Source organism: Callorhinus ursinus, unplaced genomic scaffold, assembly GCF_003265705.2.
Source record: "Callorhinus ursinus isolate GAN/ISIS: 27379988/994484 unplaced genomic scaffold, GSC_fseal_2.0 scaffold126, whole genome shotgun sequence".
Classification (NCBI taxonomy): Eukaryota; Metazoa; Chordata; class Mammalia; order Carnivora; family Otariidae; genus Callorhinus; species Callorhinus ursinus.
Window position 1 is genome coordinate 588,330 of NW_027397188.1, and position 23,283 is coordinate 611,612.

At 61.8% G+C, this 23,283-nt stretch overlaps 1 protein-coding gene across 3 annotated transcripts; it reads right to left on the reverse strand.

Annotated features, from left to right (window-relative positions):
* Window positions 1-137: 137 nt before the first annotated feature.
* Window positions 138-21,410, reverse strand: SNAPC4 (small nuclear RNA activating complex polypeptide 4). Of its 3 annotated transcripts, XM_073890096.1 has the most exons (24): window positions 21,143-21,281; window positions 20,365-20,411; window positions 19,242-19,409; window positions 18,967-19,092; window positions 18,356-18,434; window positions 17,908-17,989; window positions 17,000-17,104; window positions 16,841-16,913; window positions 16,323-16,487; window positions 13,178-13,325; window positions 12,836-12,942; window positions 12,593-12,687; window positions 10,857-10,951; window positions 9,803-9,882; window positions 8,988-9,488; window positions 8,532-8,632; window positions 8,109-8,244; window positions 7,704-7,950; window positions 7,175-7,245; window positions 6,574-6,684; window positions 5,828-5,852; window positions 3,574-5,267; window positions 2,369-2,492; window positions 141-1,408 (listed from the first exon to the last, which is right to left on the reverse strand). In XM_073890096.1, the coding sequence occupies exons 1-23, from the start codon at window positions 21,270-21,272 to the stop codon at window positions 2,376-2,378; spliced, it is 4,503 nt and encodes a 1,500-aa protein (XP_073746197.1). In that variant the 5' UTR covers window positions 21,273-21,281; the 3' UTR covers window positions 141-1,408; window positions 2,369-2,375. The 3 variants fall into 3 exon arrangements, with proteins under 3 accessions (XP_073746196.1, XP_073746197.1, XP_025715921.1); XM_073890095.1 differs by lacking the exon at window positions 16,323-16,487 and having other exon boundaries at window positions 138-1,408; window positions 21,143-21,410; XM_025860136.2 differs by lacking the exon at window positions 8,532-8,632 and having other exon boundaries at window positions 144-1,408; window positions 8,109-8,192; window positions 21,143-21,410.
* Window positions 21,411-23,283: the final 1,873 nt, after the last annotated feature.

Consider the following 23,283-nt stretch of genomic DNA (forward strand, 5'->3'; position numbering starts at 1 on the left):
TGTGACAGCCGGCTTCCAGGACCCTGAGGCCACTCTCCACGGCCCCCCAAACCAACCCCCAGGCCAATGCCTTGCCGGGGCAGCTGTGCTGGCGGCCGGAGACGCTGGCTGCCAGGCCGAGGGAACAGCTAGGGAGAGGCCGGACAGGCAGCGCAGGTCCTGACCAGGGCTCCTGGCTCCACCTTCCCAAGGCAGCTGCCTTCTGCCTGACCAGCTCCCTGCCTGTGGGCTCTCCATCCTCAGTCCCTGGGCTTTGCCTCCCGCGCGTCTGAGTCACGGGGTGGCGGGCAGCCTGCACCCCCCTGCCCCCCGCAGGTCTCTGGGAGGACAGAGGCTGACATCATGCCTCCAGAAGCAGCCAGTCCTGGGCCTGGAGCGGTGACCACCGGTGTCCCCATTTTGCAAAATGAAGCTAATAAAAGGTGTCTCCCTCACAGTGGGTGTTTGCAAAAATTCAACAACAGAAACATCATGTTTTCCATATCAGAAACTAGAAATCAGTAACAAAAAGCTAACTGGAAAATCCTTAAACGTTTGAAAATTAAACAGAAACCTCTAAACAACCACAGGTCCAAAGAAGCCCCCAGGAGAAGTAGAAACGAGCCGAAAAAGCACTGGGCACAAACTAAAAAGTGAAAGCACATTCACGAGGCTGTGTGGTGGTGGGTCAGTCCCAGTGGGTGCGGCACCCTGCGGGAGGGTCACATGCAGAGAACACAGGAACAAAGCCTCTAGAACCAAGTGCCTCAAAAGGCTGCACACCAAAACCAAGGCTGAGCATCCCTCCGAGCTGTGGAGGGTGCTGGGGCTTGGCATCCTGCCAAGCAGCGGCCTCTCAGGAGGAAGGCGGCACTGGCCTGGGGCTGCTGCACCACTTGTGGCAGCCTGGCTGCCGCTGGTTCCAGGAGCCCACCTCGGCTGGCAGTGTGGTCAGAAGGCAGCGAGGCGGGGTCCACCCCAGTCCCCGTGGCCGCACCACGACCAGTGGCCACCTGGGAGCTCGTGGCAGGCCCCTCGGTCTGAGCCACAAGCATGTCTTGTGGAAAGGGCACCCCACACCCAACACTGAGGCCTGGGGTTCAGGGGGCTCCTCGGATCTCAGGGCCCAGCCAGCCGGCTCCCGACGTGGCCAGAGGAGGCCCCAACCCTCTGTACACTGCCCGGTCTCTCTCAGGGCAACATCATAAGAACCTGGGGACTTGCTTTTTAATAAAAAAAAAAATAAGCCATTCCTTTATTCCTTCAAACATCCCAATTTGTGCCTGAGGACCAGCCAAGCCCCTCTGGCCTCACAGTCCTGCTAGCGGAGCCTCTCCCAGTCTCCAGTTGCTTTGGCCTTCTCTGGAAGGGTCGGTGAGGGGCTCTCCGGGCAGGTGGGCTCACCAGGGTCCAGCATGGCTCCTGCCTCCTGGAATGCAAAGATGCCCTGATGGTGGGGATGCCCAGACTCCCAGCCAGACCCCATGGACGGTGCTGTAGGGCAGGAACCAAAGGTGGCACCATGCCCCCTTTGAGGGCACAGCAGAACCAGGTTGGCTGCCCACTTGCAGTCCTCACAGGGGCCATGCTGAGGGCAGACCCTGGGGCCTGGGTAGACTTCCAAAGGACCCCCCTACCCCATTGGCATCCCCTCTGTGGACCCATCTGCCCTATTCCAGGACCCAGGACCTCTCAGGGCACGGCCCCCACCGTGCTCAGAGGAGCTGGCTCCTGTCTCCGGGACCTGTGGACCTGGACAGGGTCCTTCCCCCGCATGGGTTCTCCACTCCGTGAACTCAACTAATCCGTGCTGAAGGCCTACTTGGTGCCTGTTGTCCGCACACTGAGGCCCCAGCAGCAAAAACTACATTACTCCCCATAAGGGCACACGTTCACGGCAGAGATGACAAATATACACCTAGACCGTGTCAGCTGCAGAGAGCAGAGTGCGATCAAGACAGACGGACTCTGGGACAACAACGCTGCCTCAGAAGAACAGTCATAGAGCATCTCTGAGGAGGCGACCACTGAGCAGAGATGTGATCGGACAAAGGGAATGAGCCTCACAGACACAGAAGGAAGCTAGGCAGAGGGCCTAGTAATGCAAAGGCCCTGAGGCACATGTGTGCCAGCAAGAAGGAAGCACAGAGCCTGGGGTGTGGAACCCAGTGGGTGAGGGCTGCACCTGGGGGAGGGGGATTAGATGGCCCTTCCCCCGGGGGCCTCCACAACCCTGGGCCTGCCCCCAGAGGCCTGTATATGCCCACACCCCACCTAACACCATCACATTTGGTGCGAGCGAGCTCCTAAGCGCCAGCCTGCCCTGCATCTGGACAGCTGTTGGCCCCCACATGCCCAGAGCAGAGCCACAGGGAAGACCCACGCTTACCCTGCGCTCACACCAGCCGCCTCCTCTTCCGGGCATGCCAGGCATGCCGGGTTCTCAGCACGTCAAGGTTGTCAGAACCATCCAAGCAGGAAGAGTCAGCGCTCTGCCCAGGGTCTGGGGCTCCCTGAAAACAAAACCCAGGCAGAGAAGAACAAGAGTGACTCCCTAGCAGAACAGGCAGGGAAAGCGGGGGCAGTGAGGAGTCACACCAGGGAGGAGGCTGCCAGGGATGTGCTGCTCCCCAGACCTGTCCCTGCAGACACACTGTGGCTTGCAGATGAACTGAGACTCCTGCAGGAGAGACATGGCCACACGCGGGCTCTGGTTCCCCACCAGCCCCCCATCCCACTTGCAGACTCTAATCCCCTTGGTGATGCCAGGGAGCCAGCCTCCCATGTCACGGTTCTCCCAGCCAGGCTTGGCAGGGCAGTGCCGAGAAACACAGGCAGATGACAGCGAAGAGCCTGCACGCAGGCCAGGGGACAGGAGGCCCTCCCCCCTCAGCCCCCAGCCACAAACCCTGCCTCCGCTGTCCTGACGGCACAAAGCCCCAGCTGGGGAAGGGCCACCACCCACAGGAGACCCCACAACCTCCCTGATGTGACACACGAGGTGGCCCGGCTCTCCTGCTGGCCCCAGGAACAGGGTCAGAGGACACTTGCTGGGAGCCCCGTGGGCACACGCAGCCACAGAGGACATGGGGACACCTTCCTGCGTGTTTGTATCAGGCTTCTTGCTAGGGAACAAGGAAAGCGGTTGGCCTCCACAGCTCAGAAAGCTCTTCCAGGGTACATGGTACCAGAGCTGCCAGCTGGAAGGATCTCGGTGTCCCCAGATGTGCAGAAACAAGGGCAGGCCCACCTCTGTGGAGCTAGTACCCCAATGCAGGAGCCTGTATGTGCGCAGGGTGCACAGGGCCTGAGGTCACCCGCTCCCTCAGGCAAGGCTTTGTAGTGGGGGCGGCAGCCCCAAGAGGGGCCAAGGGGTTTCGTGAGTGTAGAGGTTCCTTCCTCTGTTTTCCACACTGGCCTCAAGGGAGGACCACATCCGCACAGACTGAACAGGCCTGGAGCCAGCTTCCTCCTCCCCAGCAACCGGTGGGCCAGCCCTGCTGGCCGAACTCCCACCCACAACTGGGTGGGGGCGCTGCAGACGGCCACCGGGGAGCTGGGGGGGGGGGAGCCTCTGTGCCCATGGCCGCCTACCTGAATGGGGATGGTGGCTGCCGGCCCTGCCCAAGGACCACTTGTGGAGCAGCCATCAGTGAGCTCCAACTCCCCCAGGTCGTCCTCGCTCTCTGGCTCGGCCCTTGTGGCCACCGACAGGGTGGTGTGGACGCCGTGGGGAGACAGCGTGGCCAGGAGCGCAGGGAGGGTGAAGGCTGCCAGGAACCGCGCCTTCAGCAGCAGGTAGGCCGGGCTGTCCTGGAGCCGCCTCCGTACCTGTCCCAGCGAGGCCTGCAGGGCTCCGGCTGCCCCACTGGGCACGAGGGAGGTGGCTCTCTGCTCCAAAGCCTTCTTGTGCAGCAGGAGTCCAGACAGGGCCCGTAGGCTGCACAAGGCTGGGGGCTGGTAGGGCAGCCTGCTCCCTAGTGGGGGCACGCACACCCCCTGCTGTCCCCTCAGCCAATCCCGCACGGCTGCCTCACTCTCCTGGGACAGGAGGTCCAGGTCCAGGGCACCCCTCTCAGGCCCAGGCCGGGGTAGGGGTGGCCTCTCTAGGCCCAGAGGTCCCATGAGTCCCCCTGGCCCCGGGGACCCCGGTGTCCCTCCTGGGCCACTCCCAGGGCTAGTGCCAGCTTGCAGAGGGGGTTGGCTGGACCACGGGGGTTTTGCTTCAGGGTGGTCAGCCAGAAGTGTGGCCTGGGAGGGTATCCTGGGCGCAGCTATTTCCCTGGCCACTTGGGCCTCTCCAGGGAAGGAAGGTCCCCCAGGGACAGGGGCCACGTCACTGCCCACTTCCACAGAACTCTGGGATTGGCAAAGCTTCGGAAGGGTCGAGAGGTCTGCCCTGGAGGAAGAATCTGAGTCTGTGTCCACGTTGGCCGGGGGCTGCCAGGGGTGGCTCAGCCCAGGGAGCCTGGGGCCCTGGCCTAGCTGCATCCCAGGCAGGGAGGACGGCAGAGTCACGGACAGTCCCTTGGGATCAGAGGGTCCTGCCGCCCCAGGAAGGCCCACCACGGCTGGCACAGGGAGCAGCCCCTGGGCTGTGAGCACCCAGGTGACAGGCAGAGGTGTGCTGGCCGCCACGTGAGGCCCACCCTTGTGCATGCCCAGAGCTGGCGTCAGGCTGAGGGGCTGCATAGGCAGCTGAATGGGGCTGGGTGCTGCTGGGAGAAAGAGTGGTGCCTCAGGCAGGCCCTGCTTCCGGGACGTGGCGGGGGCCGGAGACTGTCCCAGGCCACCCTGATGGCCACTCACAAGGACCCGGCTGGGAACCGGAGCTCTGGAGGCAGCAGGGGCAGCCTCCGTGGAGGCCAGGGTGCGGTCCAAGACTGGCAGGGTCGAAGCCCTCTCGTCCTGGCCTGGAGTACTCAGCCCCGCTGCTGCAGGGATCCCAGGCCCAGAGCGCGCCGTGTCTGCGGCAGCGGGGCCCGGGGCTGGGGGGCTGGGGGGCGGCTGCGGTAGACGGGGCTGGAGGATCAGCGGCGAGGACAGCAGCAGCTGCGGTGGGAGAGCCACGGTGCCTGGGGCAGCGGCCTTCCTGGCCCGGGCCTCCCGAAGCCGCTTCTCGCGGAGCAGCTCGGAGACGGTCTTGGGCTTGGGCCGAGGGCCACCCGGAGCTGGCGGGGGCGCCGGTGGACTGGACTCGGCACGGCAGAGCTGTAAACCCCTGCTCCCTTTGTGGCTGGTGCTCTGCTTTGCAGCTTCTCGTGCCGGTGGATTCCGGAAGCTGCGGCCTGCAGGGAAGACACAACACACATGTGGATGAGCTCCATGCGTGCGGACCGGAGACAGGCCTCCCCCCTGTCCCATCGGAGGGCCCTCCTGGAGGGCGGGCAGCTGCTGGGAGTACAGAGCAGGAGCTTTGGCATCTGATCTGCACGTCCCAGACCTCCTCGAGCTCCTGCCGCAGCCAGGACAGCAGGGCCTGCCGGGTACCGGCCGCCAGCCCCATGCCTTCGGCATCTTCAAAACAACCACCGCTGGGCACCACCGTCCTCCTCACGTGGTCTCCCAGGCCCCCAGAGCCTCAGAGCCGGCCAGCAATGCTGCTGGTGTGGGGAGGCTGGTGGCAGCCAGCAGCAGAGGCCCCTCCCGGATGCCCGGGGCTGGCTTACGTGCAGGGTAGGTAGGAGCTTGAGCTGCCTCTGCCCACTCCCGCCTGCCACGCTTCTGTCCCTGCCGTGGGATTCGGACAAGATCTGTCAGCAGGGCCACAGCTGTGCTACCCAAAACCCGAAATCCAACACCCCTTTGCCGTTAGGTTAGATGGTGCAGACAGGAACAGAGAGAGTACCTGGGGAGTCCCGCGATGAAGACATCTGAAAAACAAAAGTGTGCGCCTCAGGGAAGTTCCAGGGCCCAGACCCACTCTTCTCTACCTGCAGCAAAGCCTTCCTTCTGCTCTCTCACCTGCAGTGGGAGCAAGGCCCAAGCACCAGGGCCGGCCTCCCTCCCTCCCCACATCCTCCTACAAGCACCACTGGGTGAGCTCATCATGGGGAGATCAGGCCTATGTGGGATTTGAGGGAGAGGCAGGAGCTTGGCTCCCCAGGCAGAAGGACTCGGGGTCTCTGGGGCCTGAATGGCACCACAGGGCCAACCTGGTCATTCTGTCATTCCCTTCAGTTTTAACTAGACACAGGAATGCGACGGACCCCACGGACCCCACACCTGGCATCTCACCCCAGCAAGGCCAATGCCCAGAGCAGTAGATGTCCAAGAGCTTGGAGGCCTCCACGCAGGGGCGGCACGGTACCAGCTCTGCCCCCTCCCACCCCGACATGTCGTGAAGCCCTCAGGGCTCCAAGCAAATGGGCGGACACCTCCTAGAAGGGTTGCCGTGAGGGGGCCAAAAGCCAACAGGGCTGCTCTCAGGGGCTGGACCAGCCTGTAGGGGGACTCAGGAATGCCTCCTGTCTCTTACTCTCCGGCTGGACAGCTGCTACCCACCCCAGCACTGACCTTGCCGTGTCAGGAAGAGGAGGGAGGGTGGCAGAAACCGGGTGAGCCTGTGCCGGGTGCTCACTCCCTACTTCTCACCTGTAGGAGCCCAGGCACTGGGTCCCGAGTGCCAGTCTGGAGCAGGGCAGGGGTTTGGGCCTTCCTCTCTCGAACGACCTCCATGCAGCCAGCAGTGTCAATCTGGAACAGCTGAGGGACACGCATGACACATGCATGGCACACGCACAACAAGGGCCTGTCCCTCTTCCCCGTCCAGGACCAAGATGACAAGGGTGTCTGCGATGAACTTGAGCCAGCTCTGACCACTGCTCGGGGTAGGTCCGGAGCCCGGCACAGCCCCTCAAGGCCATGACCCCTTTGCTCAGCCCCGGCCTGGCCTCAGAGCCTAGGTGCGTCGGAGCAAAGCTCCCTCCGGGCCGAGGTCTCCTCCCTCTGAGCTTCCATTTACGCACTGGGGTCCCAGCACCCCCGTCCCTCCTCAGGATGGGGTTTAACTGACGGTGGCAGGGACGGGGCTGTCCCTTCCATAGTGACTGGCCTACTAGGTGTTGCAAGGCACCAAAAAACCCTTTCCAAAGGTCTGAAACTTCAAAAAGTTAGATTTTAAGAAGTGAATCCACCTTTACCCAAGGAAAACCAAGCATAAGATAGAAAAGCTCTGCCTTACGGGGCTTCTCACCTGGATAAAAACAGTAAACGCAGGGGTGCTGGCCAGCCGGGCGTCTTGCAGCTGCTTCCTGATGCCATCCGCTGAGAAGACAAAGGCACACATGCGCAGTTACCAAGACCCCTCTCCCTGAGGCCCCAAAGAACCCCGCATCCATCTGCCGCCATGCTCAGCCAGAAGGAAGGGCAGGAGCCCAGAGGGCAGGCCGGCCCTGACTGGCCTGTGGAGCCCCCCCGCCCCCCAGCCCCGAGAACACAACCAGCTCTCCAGAAACCTGCATGCAGGCACTGCGCACCCAAGCCCCGAGAAGACCCTTGCTAAGGCCCAAATGGCTGGTCATTTCCAGACTGTCCCTCGTGTGCTAAGCAAGTCAGAGACAAAACCCAAACAGCCCTCCAAAGGGATGCTTTCTAGAAAGATGAGATTGGCACAGGGGTCCCTCCCCGTGCACCCCCTCCCCAGCAAGGTCACCCCGCATCTGCCCTGTGTCTCCCCCACCCCAAACCCACAGGAGGCTCTCAAAAGAACCCTGGGGCAGTACCTCGAGTGTGCACGACGGCAGGCCTCCGGGGGGTGCAGGGCAGGACAACGTCGCCCACCCACGGGCTCATGGCCACCAGAAGCTGGCGCTCAATGAGCCTCCTCTGCAGGGCATGTCCTCGCCACTGCCGCCTGTTCCCGATCGTCCTGTGCCACAGCCGCCGTGCATGGGGCCCGGCCACACCACTGTCACTGGGGCTGGCCCCCAGGGACGGGCTGAGTGGGCACGGGTGTCTCAGTTTCTCCTTCTGTGTAAGGAAGAAAGACCCCTGGGCTTCCCAGTCAGCCTGGGCTCCAAGGCTGCCCACAGCCCCACACACCGCCCTCCACTCCTTCCCTGGACTGGGGAGGGGCCCTGGGCCGACAGGGCGGTGGCAGTGGTGGGCGATGGGGGGCCAGCTCCTACCAGCGTCTGGCGCCGGCGGGCTGTGTTGGTCCTGAGCACCTGCAGCACTGTCTCCAGTGGCACCTTCAGCAGACAGCTCCCACTCTGACGAAAAGACGGCGTGAGGCTGGACACGTGGGAAGCCCTGGTGCAGGGCCTGCAGAGGCAGCACACATCCCTGCGCCCGGGTCCCAGTGCGGGGTGGCGGAAGCACTCTGAGGCATCACGGCCTCAGGAGGGTCCCTAAGGCCTGGCCACCCACCTGCCTGCCCAGCTTGGCTGCAGCCAGCACCAGCAGAGGGCCCCTGCTCCCCCGGCCAGCCCCCCCGAGCCGATGGCACCGCAGGGGCTGGCGTGTGCAGTCTGCCCGGCTGCCTGGACAGCCCGCTGTCCCCTCAGGTGCCACAGTCTCCTATCTCTCCCAGGACAGGCCAGCCTGCTCACCGCAACTCCGCACACAGCCAGAGCCAGGGAGGCGGCCAGGGCCCTGAGAGCTCAGACGCCGACCGGGACAGGCATACACAGGGCTGGTGGACAGTGAGACCCTACACAGGAGAGGTGTCCGGACTTCTGCGAGCCAGGGGAACACCCTCCTGCTTGCTGCCCCCTGCCGACCCCCCCACTCAGGGACAGACAGGTCAGAAATGGCTCCAAGTCTGTGGCCCCACCCGGCAGGGCCCCTGCACGGCTTGTAAAGCAAACCTGGGGAAGTAGAGGCTGCTGCTCTGGACACGAGTCTCCTGCGCACCAGAAGTGAACGTTCTCTGGAGCCAGGACGGGTGTCTGACCCACTGCGCCCAGAACGCAGCTGACGCGAGCGCAGGCCGGCCCGCTGTGCCTCAGCACCAGCTAAGTGACCCCCGAGCAGCCATGTGGGGTGCACTGAGGTCTGGGGCCTACCTTGTCTGCCAGCTCCTCTGAGCTCGAGAGGTGCGTGTCCGCCGAGCCTGGGTGCCCGATGCCTCTCGCGCTGGTGCTGTGGGTCCCGGAGGGAGTGTGCGTCTGGCCTGCCTCCTCTGCGGGAGCCGAGGCTGTGGGGCCAGCAGCTCTGCTGTCCTGAGCCTCGCTGGAGGCCCTGGGAGGGCTGGGGGAGGCGGCACGGTGTCCTGGCCAGCCCCGGGCTCCCCCTGCGCACAGCTCACTGGCGCTCTGCCTGGCAGGCACCCACAGGTCCATGTCCGGCACGGTGTGCTGTGCTGACGGCAGCGCCTGGCCACCTGCCCTGGCCTCTGGGGCTTCCTCTGGCTCCGAGTCCCCACTGCTGCCGCCCCCACTGCTGCCGCCCCCGCTGCTGCCGCCCCCGCTGCTGCCATCCCCGCTGCTGCCGTCCCCGCTGCTGGAGCTCCACCGCATGCTGCCAAGGGGCCGCCGCCGCCGCCTCCTGCCCCGACTCTGCTTCTTCTGTGGGGAAGGGCTAATTGGGGTCCTCGGCCGCCCAGGGCTCACGGACCAGGGACAGCAAGCAGGCAGGCCAGCCCTTTGGGGAGAGACCCCAAGCAGGCTTGGACACGGCGCACTGGGAGCACAACCCCCCGCTCCCCCGAATGCTCTGAGAGGACAGCAGCTATCGGAGAGGCTGGGGCTCTCTGCCCTTGACTTCCAGGAAGAAAAGATGCCAGGGCCAGAAACCAGATGTCCTTCCTCCCCTCCCCGCCCAGCAGTGATGCCGGTCCCACGGGTACAGGGCCTTCGACTGACTTTTGGCAAAGCCTCACCCTGACCATGATCTTCCACTTGCTCAGACACTGGGAGCCCGTCCGATGGGGTAGTTCAGAAGCTATTTTTGCCCAGTGACCTACAAAAGCAAAACAACGCGGAAGTTGCTTCCCATGGTCTTTGATGACACGTTTACAGCCTGAACAAGAGGCTCTTCTCGCAGATGCGTGGTCTCCCGTAGAAGACCTGCACCGTGTTCCGAGGGAACGCGTGCTCCACTGCACACTGCTCCCCACGTCGGAGCAGCTCAGTGACAAGTGGGCCTTCGGATTCTCAACGGATAATCAGCCCTTTAGCAAGACTCTAGAAAACACACAGACAAGAAGGAAAAAACCATCTGCGTTTATGTAAACACAGCCCCTGCGATCCTGCCACACCCCGGCTTCTACACCAAACGTGGCAAACTATTCTCTCTCCCGACCCCACAGGCAGGAGGACACTGGTGCCTTGTGTTTAGGGCAGTGTGACTCCGTGCCACACTCAGGATTCTGCACACACTTGAACTCAACAACACCACATCTAGGGTCTGTTCCTGAGGAGATGCTGCAGATAATGAGCAGATGCAGTGACCAAGCCCTTCGCTCCTTCCAGGAGCAAAAGGGGCAGAAATGAGAAACAACAGAAACATCCATCGAGAGACAGGCGGCTGAGGAAGTTCCGTGCTCTTTCTCAGGGAGACAGGATGTGACTGTTGACAACAACGGGAGAACAAAGGACGCATGGAGACAGAAAAACATTCACAACGGACAAGAGAATGCTAAGTGGAAAGTGGTGGACTCCATAAACTCACACCGAGTGACTCAACTTTAAAAAAAGCTGCCCTAGAAATGGGCCCAGAGAGCGGGCTGCGCAGGTGCATGTGGCCGGCAGCAGCCATCCCCAGGAGAGCAGGGACGGCGCTCCTGAACTTTGCATCCCGACCGTTCGGCAGTGCGCAAGGGAGAGAAGCTGCTGCCCGCTGAGCCGGGGAAAGGCTGCGGACAGGAGGGCAGCTGGGGTCGCCGCGAGCCGTGCCTCCTGGGGGTTCAGGGCCTGCAGAGGCCCAAGACTCACCCACACCGTACTTCTCGATCAGCTCAAGCAGCTTCCCCTCTTCACTTGCGTTCCATCGTCCCTTTTTCAAGCTGAAGTGCAGCCGTCTGAGGTACCTGAAAGTGGCAAGGACACAAGGGTGTCTCGGGCGCCAGAACGCCCTCCCGCGGCTGTCCCCACGCCGGCAAGGGCTCCCGAGACCCGGCGACAAAAGCTCAGGGGACGAACAGAAAACACAGAATAACTGAACTTCATGAAAATTAAAACCTTGATGTGCCTCACAGGACGCCACCGAGAAAGACGGGCAGATGAGATTTCGGATAAGGGACTTGTAGCCAAACACGCATCAACTCACACAAACCGGGACACAAAGACAACTCGGTTTTTTAACTGGGAGAACGACAAGAACAGATGTTTCTCCAGAGAAGACATGCAAAGGGCCGGTCTACACACAAAGATGCTCAATGCCAGGAGCTGTCAGGGAGCCACGAACGGACGCCACCGAGACGCCACCTCACACCCCATGCCTGCGGGAGCCGGGGTTCGTGGGGGCTGGTGAGGGTGTCTCCCATGGGGGCACAGGGCAGGGCCGCCGCTGCGGGTAACCACAGCATCACATGCCCTGAAAACCCCACTCGCAGGCACACATCCAAGAGCAACGAGCGTGCCCGTTCACACAGACACTGCCGTTGCCAAGGCGAACCCACGAGGCGGGGGGGGGGTGTCAGGACGTCATGCACTTATCTTTTCAGTCCTCTCTACACCCAATGCGGGGCTCGAACCCATGGCCCCAAGATCAAGAGTTGGGCACTCCACTGACCACGCCAACCAGGTGCCCCGGGGCTTCGTCGTTAAGACCAAACAGTACTCTAGTGTCTGTCCAGCTTGAGAACAACTTTTGTCATCAACCTGTTCCTCCACTGACATAGTCAGTTCCCCCCATGGGGCCCCATGACCAGCGCGGTTACGACCACACGTGTGTAGGTGCCCGTGTGAGGCCTGGCTTCCGGTTCCCGCGGGCGGGCGGCAGTTTGCCGGCCAACAGCGTGCTTCCCTGGCTAGCTGCCCAAGGAAGCGGCACCGCACCACGCACGCTCCACACCCTCGTCTAAACTTGCCCTTTTGCGCGGCCTTAAAACCACCGTCCCGACGCGCGCAAGGTGGCATCTCGCTGCTGCTCTCCCTGTGTTTCTGTAACGACTAACGACGCTGAGCCCTGTCTCGTGCGCTCTCTGGAGAAAGGTCTATTCGAGCCCTTGTCCCTTTCCTCGACTGTTTGCTGTTGTTGGGAAACAGCGTTTCTCTGGGGGGTGGTCACTGCGTTCTGAAGTTGCCTGGGGTGACGGCTGCACGGCTCACCAACAACAGTAACCCCCCAGAACCCCTCACGGGAGTATGTTGCACGACATACAGATTAAGTTATCATGAACCGTTAAAAAAAACAGGCTGAAGAAAGGACATTCCCAAAGCAGCCTCCCAGAGACCTTGCCGTCAGGGGTCTGGAACAGGAGCTTCAACAACAGAGTCAGGGAAACGCCCCCTGGGCCACCTCAGGTTGAGCCCATACAAAAGTCTGCTTCAAAAAAACCAACACGCATCCTGCTTCCTGACCAGATACCCTGGCTACGCAGGGCTCCCCCAGGTCACCCCAGCCTCGGCCAGCAGATCCCCTGGGGCCGCAGGCTGCTCGCCCACCCTCTGGCCTACCCGGAAGCAACCCCAGCAAGGCCTCCCTCACCCAGCGAGGTCCAACTCACCGATCTCGGCACTGGGCATCGCTCCTACCTGGCACCTCTTCCCGGATTTTAAACCAATCCTGCTCCCCATATTTGGCAACTGCTCGAAGCAACTTCTGCAGTAAAGGACAGCGAACAAGTAAGGCCTCTACAGGCAGCCGTAAGCTCCCCAGCCCGCACCAGTCCATTTCAGAAGGGACAGTGGGCGCCGAGGCTCCCATCCCGGAGCACGGCTCTCCTTGGCTTCTGCGACCGTATACTCACCGCGTCTTCCTCTGGGGCCCAGAACCCCTTCTTCAGGCTGGGGTCCAAGCTCTTGGTCCACCGATAGATGAGCTGCATGGAGTCTCTCCCTTCCATGTAGTAGACAACTGGGGACAAAGGGGCCTGATGGGCACCGCGCTTCCTGGGTCACTCAGCAAGGAGCTGCTCTGGTCACTAGGTCATTGGGCCGTGGGGTGCAGGGGCTGGGTGACCCCGGGCGTCCCCCTCCAGCCCCTCCAGCCTGTCATGACTGAGGTGCCTCCACCTGTGAGGGGCCTTGGGTCCAGGGGCTTGCGAGCCTCAGCGGGGGGCACAGGGAGCAGGGCCCACATGGACACTCACTTCTCCGGTAGGGGATGTGGCTGCCGACGCGCATCTCCTGGACAAGCTGGGTGAGCAGGCGGTCCTCCTCCCGTGTCCACTCCTTGCGCTTCAGAGCCTTGTTGTGCTGCTGGTACTTCTGCAGGCACTGGAAGGCGCTGCGGTTGGTCTTCCGAGGCCCCAAGACCAAAGCAAAGTGGGTGTTACTGGGTGTGTACCCCCCGCAGAGGGACGGCCAGGGTGCTGTGAACCAACGACCTTATCGCCCCTAGCAGACCCTGCAGGGACAGTGGAGACCCTGACAGAAGGAGGCCGCGAAGCACCAGTCTGCAGGTTCAGACACACAGCGTGTCCAGGTAAGTCCGTTAACGCTGCACTCACATGACCCCAGAGCGACACTGGAGTCCTCAGTGGGCACCGCCAGCTCAGCGGCCTGGAGGAGCCTCCCTGCAGAGCACGCGCCTCTGATGACGTAGGGGCTGCACAGCGGCCCTAATCCTGGGGCCCCAACGGGCCTCTCTGGGGACGCCACCCTAGGGAGAGCTCCGGACTGACTGTATCTCGGCTTCCATATGGGCTCCAACTCAGCACATAAACCACCAGTCTCCGTGGCAGATGCGGTCGCCCAAGCCTGTCCCCTCACTCATCGCCTTATGGGGAAAGTATTTCCCAAAAGCTAATCGATGCGATTTGAACTTTTTTCCTAAAGAAAACCCTTGAGTTACAGAGAACATGTATGGTTGGACACATGCAGTCTGCATGCCTATGAGGTTTGGGTTTGGGGACGCCTTTTAAGACACAACACCAAAAGCATGGTCCTTGAAAGAACGGATCAGCTGGACTCGACTAAGACCTTTTGCTCAGTGGAAGACGTCAGAAAAATGAGAAGACAAGCCGCAGACAGGAAAAAGTGCTTGTGAGACATGTCTGGTAAAAGCTGTTCTCCCAAATACAGAAGACTTTAAAACTCGGCAAGCGGCACCTGGGTGGCTCAGTCGGTTGAGCGTCTGCCTTCAGCTCGGGTCATGATCCCAGGGTCCTGGGATCGAGTCCCACATCGGGCTCCCTGCTCAGCGGGAAGCCTACCGCTTCCCCTGCTTGTGCTCTGACAGATAAATAAACAAAACATTTTAAAAAAATAAATAAAAAAATAAAACTCAGCAAAAAAACAATCCGATTAAAAATAAACCAAAAACCTACAGACACTTAGCCAAAGAAAACATGCAAATGAGAGCTAAAGCAGCCTGTATCTGTCATCACGGAGATGCAGAAGTGCATGTGATGCTAACACACGTCTGGGAGCACCACCCGAGTCTGGAGCCCAGATGCCACCACAGGCTGGTGAGGGTGCAGGGCAGCAGGACCCCTGCCTGTGGCCGGGGGTGCACAGCACGGGGTGGCCACTCTGGAGAACAGACCCAAACATCCTCTCAGCATACGACTGCTCCTTGGTGCTTACCCAAAGGACCTGAACACTCACATCCACACAAACGCCTGGGCGCAGACGTTAACAGCACCTTCACAACTGCCAAATCCTGGAAACGACCAAGATGCCCGCAGCAGGTGGAGAGACAAAGTGAGATAGATCTAGACAATGGGGTTTTTTTTTTTTTTAAAGGTTTTTTTTAAGATTTTATTTATTTATTTATTTTAGATTTTTTATTTATTTGAGAGGGAGAGAATGAGAGATAGAGAGCACGAGAGGGAAGAGGGTCAGAGGGAGAAGCAGACTCCCCGCTGAGCAGGGAGCCCGATGCGGGACTCGATCCCGGGACTCCAGGATCATGACCTGAGCCGAAGGCAGTCGCTTAACCAACTGAGCCACCCAGGCGCCCCGACAATGGGATGTTTTTAGTGCTAAAAAGGAACACGTGGGCAGGCTGGGAAAAGGCCTGGAGACACCTCAGTTCCCGAGAGGAGGAAGCTGCGGGGACAGGCCCCCAGCTCTGGGCGGCCCTGAAGAGGCACAGCATAGGTGGCAGAGCACTAGTCTGCAGGAGGCTGCCCCGCAGACCTGTGTCCCCGTGCACTGTGCAAGCCCACATGGGGCAGCCCCCCAGCAGCACAGCCCTGACGTGCACATCGGCTCTGGGTGCGGCGGCGTGTCAGCACAGACCCGTCCTCGGTTGAACAGAAGCACCGTTCTGGGAAGGGATGATGCTGGTGGGGGCGCGAAGGGCACAAGGGGACTCTCCACCCCTTCCTCTCGCTTTTACCGAGAACCAACGCTGCTCTAAACCAAAACCCTAAATAAAACCCCAGAAACTAAGAAAACAAAAACTAAAAACGACTTTAAAAGCCCAACTTACCAACCGTACGAAGCGTAAGCGTACGTGCGCCAGCTTACTCAGCAGCTCAGTACGTGAAACACAACTATTAGACACGCGGGGGGGGGGGGCGTGCCTTTCTGATGTGGGCACAGTGCTCCGGCCAAGCGGCTCTACAGACTGAGCTTGGCAGGACAGACGGACCATCTGCCACCCTAGGGTCTATGCTGGTCTCTGGGCAGCTTCGGTTTAATCGGTTCGCTGCGAGCGTGTGCCTGTCTGTAAGAGTGCTCCATTCAAACATGGGGACTTTACTCATCATCCTCTCAGGCTGTGAGCCAGTGAAATTCAAACAGAGCACAACACAAAGGATTCCCGAGACACCTAACCACGTACAGATGAGAAGGACCCTCCTACACAAACTAAGGTTTGAAGGGGCGGCAAAGGGTCCTAGTTCACAGTGAGCTGTTCTCAGAGAGGCGAGCTTCCAACACCTTCATGGTGCAGACAGAAGCTGAGTGGAACTCTTGGTCCTCACCTTAGAAATGAGGAAAACACCACAAGAACCCAGAGAAAGCCGGGAAGAGCGTTCCCCTCGAAACCCATCAGAACCAACTCCCGACTTGACAGAAACCAGGAAGGGCCCAGATAAGACAGGCCCTGGGAGGGCGAGGACGAGTGAGCCCTCGGAGACAGACGGAGGCGGAGGGGCCAGAAGCGCCCAGAGACGTGGCCCAGAGAGGGGTGGAGAGGCTGTTCTCCCTGTAGGCCACACCCTCAAGAGCGGCGTGATGAAGCCATGTGCCGGCTCCCAGTACTGGGCGGTGATACTCAGCCCGTGGTGACCCCAAGCCCGCCCAGCCTCCCAGCCATGCACCTGAGGCCCCTCCGGTCCTCACCCCCAGCTCCTTGGCGATCTTCTGCCACTGCAGATGGCCATGCTCGGCCGCAAGGGCCTTCAGCTGGTCTACCTCCTGCCCGCTCCACTCCTGCTTGTTTATGCTCGGGTGCTCGAAGTTCTGCCAGAACTTCCGGATCTCCTCCGCACTGCGGCCACCCTCAAACTGCACCAACAGAGAAACCCAAGCTGCAGGGGCTGTTGCTCGCGGACGGCTGGCAGCTTGGCACCCAGGGAGAAGTGGGGTCCCAGCCCGGGTTGCCAGGAGTCACACACCCAGAAGCGGGGGGTCGGCTCCAAGCAAGAAGCCTGAACCTTCGTGCTCATCCGTCTCTGAAAAGGCAGCTCACCCCGGTGGGGCAGGCCTGACACTCACCTGCCCAGAGGCGCCGCAGTAAGTCTGGCGGCCACCAGGGACTTAGCCTGACTGCCTGAATCTGACCTTGCCGATGCCAGCCCACGCCCTCGGCTACCAGGACGGCCATGAGCCGCCGTCGGCCCAGTACTGCCCCGACTCACGTTAACGTTCGAGATCTTCTCCCAGTCGTGACTGTCCAGCCTGTTGCCCAGCAAGGCCTCCTCTGGGAGCTGCCTGGAGACAGGAACAGGCTGCCAGGCTCACACCGGGCCTTCCATGCCTCTCCCCAGGCCACAGCCTCCCTGTAAGACCCAGCTCACCGAATGTCCTGGACTTCCCTCTCCGCCTCCCTGCTCTGCTTCTCCAGGACCTGCCTCTCTGCCTCACTCGTCACCCTACTCCGTTTCTGGTGCAAGTACTCAAGCCTACGGGGCAGGCAGAGACACCAGGGTTACCCACATCATGGCTGTACTCGGGGGGGGGGGGCGGGGGGGGGGGGGGTGTCTTGGGTCCAGTGCAGTTTCCCTGAGTACTCAGGCATGCACATCACTCCATAGGATGAAGCTGCGTGTCAGGAAGCACACACTGGAGCCTGGCTCCGACTCCAAGCCTGCCTTGTGCAGGCAGGAGGCTGCCCGGCTTCCCGCCCACAGAAAGCAACGACACTCCCTCTCCTGCTGTCACTGCAGTTGTGAACACACAGACAGTAATTGACACCGCTGGTTCAGCATCCCAGCTACCTGCCTTGGACCCCGCACGCAGGGAGGTGTTCTGCGGGAAGCCTGGTGACAAAGCCACAGCCTACTTAAGCCTGCAGTTGGCCCTTCTGGAGTCCAGGGAGAAGAAAGCCATCCCTGAAGCAAATCCTGACCCACACATCAAGCCTTGAGACTAGGGGCAGCCCCTGGGACCCCTGGCCCAGCCCCAGGTGCTGTGATTTGGTCGCATGGTGTCACCCCAGCACAACATAAAAAGTCTCACGCACGGTCCGCATTCAGACCAGAGAAACCGCCCGAGCTGCATGACTGACTGCGGCCACTCGGCCTGCCCAGCTCTCGCATGCCCGACCTCGAGCCCAGATGCCTCTTTGGGGAAAAGTTCCAGGGATCAGCACCTCTTCCGCTGGGAGCAGGGGACGCGGCTGCACTGAGTGTCCGTGACAAAGCATCGAGCCCGGACTCCCTCACTCGCCGGGGAGGCCGACGTCCATGACTGTGCTCGGACTTACTTCAGTAACTTGGGCTGAAGCAGGCGCTGCAGGCGGTCGCTCACCACTGATCTTCGGAGCAAGGCCTTTTCCCAGTTTTTCCCTAACGAGAAACAATGACATCAGCAACGCCTTCCCCTACTTTCACGTGAGGAAGCTGTGGGCACATGACCAGGCCAGAACCACAGAGCTGGCAGGGGGGCTGGGCTGTGGGCCCAGGGCCCTCTGTCCAGCAAGCAGGATGCCCTGGCCCAAGCTCACAGCTGGGCCCGTGGGGCTGGGTGTTCAGGGATGAAAAGGGAGACCAGACAGTTATCTGTGGGGATGGTGGCCCCACGTGGCCTGGGACAGGCAAGGGCTTTGAGGGGACAGTCCCAGTGGTCAGGGCCCGAAGAAGCCCACAGAGCCACAGGAAGGCATCTGAGGAGAGGCAGGGCTGTGGTGCTGAGGCCCCGGCCTGGGCACTTACACTTAGTCACCAGGAGCTCCTCGAAAGCCTTGATGCCCTGGGCAGCCTTCTCCCGCGTCTCTTCATTGGCAGGAGGCCCCTGCCAGACAAAGCAGTGTCACACCATAGACAGAACCCAGGTATGCTCACCTCACGGGCCAAGCATGTCCCGGTGGGCCTCACTAAGACTCTGGAGCCCTTTCCTTCAGCCTCCTCGAGCAGTTTGGCCACGTGGGAGGCCTGGCACCAGACACTTGGGCCCAGAGCTACTCCCTGGTGAGTGGCTGGGGGCCGTGAGGAGCATGGGGCGGTCTCAGTGGCTCCACAGGACCTCGCTACCAGGCCACCACAATTCTGCCAAGCTGCCCCACCCATGGTGCCACCTCTTACGGAAATGCCCCCGGGGTTCATCTGTGGAGCTGAGGTCAGCTTGCCACATTCCAAGGCTGGAGACCCTGACTTTCACCACTGGCAACCAGAAAGAGTTTGAAAGAGGCTAAAGAATATTATCCTGAACAACCCAAGGGAATTCACAACAGCCACAGGAGGTTTGGAAACGAGAGCTCCTTCCCGTGCAGCCTGACCCCCCCCCCTCCACCCTCCCTGATGAGAGCAGGGCCCCCGCTACTCACCACTCCGGTCACTCTGTCCTTGAAGTAGGGTTTCATGAAGTGCCCTATGTACAAATTCGGGGGCAGGCTCTTGCCGTCCTTCACCTTGGAGCCCTTGGATCCTGCCAGGTCACACATGATCTCCTCCTGTGGCAGATACAAAGGGCCCATCTGGGGTCAGGCAGCAGCGACTCCCTTTGTGAATGGGACCCGGGCAGTCAGGGAACAGACAGAGCTCAAAGCCCTATTCTGGGGTGTCTGGCCATGGGGGTTCTGAAGGCCAGGCCCTGTCCTACCTGCTGCTCCTGGTTCTGGGCCAGCAGGAGGCTGACCTCCACCAGCCTCTCCTGGATGACCTCCTGGTAGACCATGTTCAACTGCAGGCAGGTCTCTGGGTCTTCAGGAAGGGTCTTTTCCTTGGGGTCATCCTCACCATTGCTGGCCTCACCCCACCTCTCCTCTTCCTGGTTACAAGTGGGAAACTGCAGGTGAGGAAGGAGGCATGCAGACGCTGCCCCACCTCGTGACCCAGGGCAGCACAACGAGCCTCTGAGCTCACGCTCCGGTCCCTGGGCCAGCAGACCACCCTGATGTGGGACTGTGTCCAGCATATGCATGTTCCACAACTTGAGACAAAAGAAACAAACATCTGGAAATATATCTTGGGTGGGAAAACGTGAAAAGCTAAATACCATCCACTTTCCACAATGTTTCTATGGAACTCGAGGCTCAGAATGGGCTCGTGCGCTCTCGTCACTGGCAGGGAACGGTGAGCCCCAACACGTGTGAGGACGGCCACTGCAGCACCAGCAGGACTAAAACCCAGGAACAACCCGTGGGACCGTCAAGTGAGGAACTATGATAAATCTAAGCCAAGGGCACTACCTGGCCATTAAAAATCAGAATCAACTCTGTACCTGCTGCCTTCATTAAAAGACAAAAAACAAATTGTAAAAATTCTCCAAATTAACACGAAATTCTAAAGTAAAAAGTAGCAATAAAAACTGGCCTGACTGAGGAACTATGTGCCAGACACCGTCCTGGACAATGAGACGTGCGGACTGACTTGCGCTGTGACTACCCCACTGCACGCTGGAAACTGAGGCAGACAAGTAAGCTACAAAGGGCCAGACCCAGGCAGCACGCTCAAAACCTTCCACGCATGACGCCATGCCCAGACACATACGCGTCACAGAGAGCTTAGGAAAGTCAGGAGGCATGAACGCCAAACCTCGGACAGATGTTATCCTAGGAACAATTTTAATTTTGGTGACAAATACTTTGTGACGCGATGCTTCCGGTAACAAACACCTGGAAAAACCGAGACGTGCTCAGAGCACTCCCCGCTTGGTCTTGGGCCCACTGGCAGGGTGGTGTCTGCCTTGGTGGGTACCACAAACAGCCCAGGCCAGTAGTTACCGAGCCTGGGGAACCAGTAGCCTCCGAGTCCTCCTCTGGCAGTGAATCTGTGGGAACACAAGCACACCGTGTGAGCGACCAGCAACAGAATCCCGTATCTGCTAAAGAGATGTCCCGTAGGTACGGCACAGGGTTTTTCCTGATGGCCACGGGCGGGGGAGACGCTGAAAGGCCTCAGGACAAAACCGGACCTTCCTTCGCCATCAGCCAGTGGCTGAGCGCCACTCACTGACTAGGCAAGACAGGCCCTGAACCGAGGGCAGGGTCCGCCAAAGAGAGAAGACGCGCCAGGACCATGAGGGCAGGCCTCGAAGGAGCCAGCCCCATCCTGGGGGTGCTGGAGTTAGGGGCGGGGGCATGGCTGCGGCCCTGATTACAGGGAAAGGCAGGCCCTGGCGTGGTCCGAAACTCAGAAACAGCCTCAGACCTGCACCTGGCGCCAGGGAGAGGCCTGAGGGCCCCGTCTCCCGTAGGTTCTGACCACGTGGGCAGGCCTCTAATCAGAGCTGTGGTGAGGGGCCTCAGGGCCCAGGGGAGCACCGAGGACAGCATGTGGGGGTGACTCCCAGCTGGCCGGCATGGTGGCAGCGGACAAACTGAGCTCTGGAACCTCTGACGCCGGGGGACAGCGCGCTCACTCACAGCCAGCAGGTCCTCGGCCGCCTGAGGAGCGCTAACAGGCCGTCCCGGGGAGTAAGGGCAAGGCCAGTGTGGCCGAGCAGCACGCTCGCCTGCAGGGCAGGTGGAGGAGCTCCAGCCGTGGCCTGTGAAAGCGTACCTGCGTCAGAATCCAACGTGAGACCAGACTCCGGGACCCCCGCTCCGACGCCCGAGGCCGTGGGGTCCAGAATCCTCTCAAGCTCCGCGATCTCCTTTGCTATCTTCTCTCTCTCGGCGTCTAGGTCCATGACTTCCACCTGCCGCCGGGACGCACCGCAGAATCTCACCGACCCGCCCCTGACACGTGCACGCCCCTGGGGGCCCCACGGAGGCCTGACCGAAGCAGGCGGTCCCGCTCCGGGGAGCCCTGGACCGCTGACCTGACACCTCCCTCACCCGCGAGAACACCCAGTTTGCTCCCCGGGGCGCTGACGCCACGTGGACGTGGCCGGCCCGCTCGAGGCTGTGACCCACGGGGGCGCACGGATGGGCACCAACATGGCCCCAGAGCCTGGTCTCCGCCCTCCCCGGCCCGGCCGGGCACCCGGGGCCCACACGGCGGGGGGTCGTGGCTGCGGCACGCGGCCCGGGCCCTGGGAGACCCGAGCCCAGCAGCACAGCGGAGGGCACGCGGACGCAGGGGGCAGGGTGTGGCGCCGGGAGGGCCGCGCCCGGGGGGCAGGGCCCCCGCGTCTGCAGGGGCGCCGGTCCGGGCGGCCGCGGCGGGGCCGAGGCCCGGGAAGAGAGGGGGGCTCATGAGGCTTCGCGGAGGGACGGCAGTGCCGGGGGCTCCGCACGGACCCGGGGCCGGAGGCCAAGCCACAGAGGGACGCCGGCCGGTCCCGCGGCGCCAGGTGCACCCTCCGAGCGCGAGCGAGCCGAACCGGCCGAGAGCCCGGCCGCCACCAGCGCCGCGGCCCGGCCCCCCGGCCCCCGGGCCCGCCCCTCCCGCCGCGGCCCGGCCCCATCCCCGGCGACCGCGCTGCCGCCCTCACCCTCAGCCAGCGCCACCGCCCCCCACACTTCCGGCGGCCGCACAACCGGAAGTCCCGCCCCGCGGCCGCAGCGCGGGGCACGCCGGGACGGGGTCGGCGAGCGGGCGAGTGCTGCCCCCGCGCGGCCGCCCCCGGGACTGCCGAGCACTGGCCGGGGCGGGGGTGGTCGGCCGGGCGGGACCTCCGCATCGCCGAAACTCCCTCGCTCGCTCGTTTCTGCCTGTGCTGACTACATCCGCGGCTGTTGTTGCGCAGCCAGTGAGCAAGGTGGCCAAGGGCTCAGTGCTGCCGCTGCCTGGCCCGGGGCAGGCGTCGCGCAGGGCCGGAGCCCGCCCCAGCCCCCGGTCCCCACGCCCAGCGCGTACCTCTGGTTCCGTCTGGGAGGCCGCTCCTGCCCGAGCGGGGCCGGCCTGCAGTTGCTCCTCCTATAGGGGCATGTGCGGGGCGGGGGCAGAGCAGGGGCGCCACCCCCAGAGCGCGGTGCGTCTCAGGGATGGGGGCGGGGGGCGTAATGCTGCCTGGGGCTCGGAAGAGCAGCCAGTGTCCGCTGGCAACCAGCAGTGCGCCTTCGCCTGGTGGACAGAGCAGGCGGAGATTGCAAGGCGAGGCATGGGGTAAGGGACGTCCCCGAGAGCCAGACTGGAGAAACAGACGGGTTGCACGGGGCCGGAAACCCAGAGGCAGAGCTGGACGTCCATACAATTTAAGTCTCTTACCGGGAGCGCTCCAAACACACGGGGGACAGCAGGAAGAGCCTATGTGTGCACCGGGCCGCTTGCTTCATCTAGACCCTTCCGGCGCCCGCAGCCCCTCTGCCTGCCCTTGCAGAGGTCAGGGCTGGCTCAAGTGCAGCATCAGTAGGTGGAACACCCCAGGGGGGCTCTAGGTGCCCATCCCGCGCGCACCCCCTTAAAATGCTGTGCCTGCATGCAGGGCTGTGGCTGGAGGCATCCTCCCAGGAAGCCCCGTTCCTGCACCCAGAAGAGAACCGCATCCTAGCGCTTTCCTAATAGGCCGCCAGAGCTCCGAACCCGCTTCTCACCAACAGGCTGGAATGAGGTGACGTGTCCCAGTTTAAATGTCTTTGAAAAAAATTCAACCACGTGACTGAAGAATGCTCCCGTACTAGATTCCAATCTGTCCAACTCCAAAACAGGCAGCTCTGACGTCTAGTGTGCGGGCCACTGTGGTCAGACGCAGCCCTGGTCTGAGTCTACCCTTGACCCCACGGGCCACGGGACTGCTGCTGAATTTCTCAGCACAA

Bases quoted from the DNA above. Each gene is read 5' to 3' on its own strand.
- SNAPC4 (XM_073890096.1), bottom strand. From the start codon at position 21,272: ATGGACCTAGACGCCGAGAGAGAGAAGATAGCAAAGGAGATCGCGGAG. The intron at 6,685-7,174 runs GTGAGAAGCCCC...CGTGTCCCTCAG, and splicing joins CGTTTACTGTTTTTATCCAG to CTGTTCCAGATTGACACTGC. The intron at 5,268-5,827 runs GTACTCTCTCTG...TCTTCCCTGCAG, and splicing joins TTCATCGCGGGACTCCCCAG to GCCGCAGCTTCCGGAATCCA.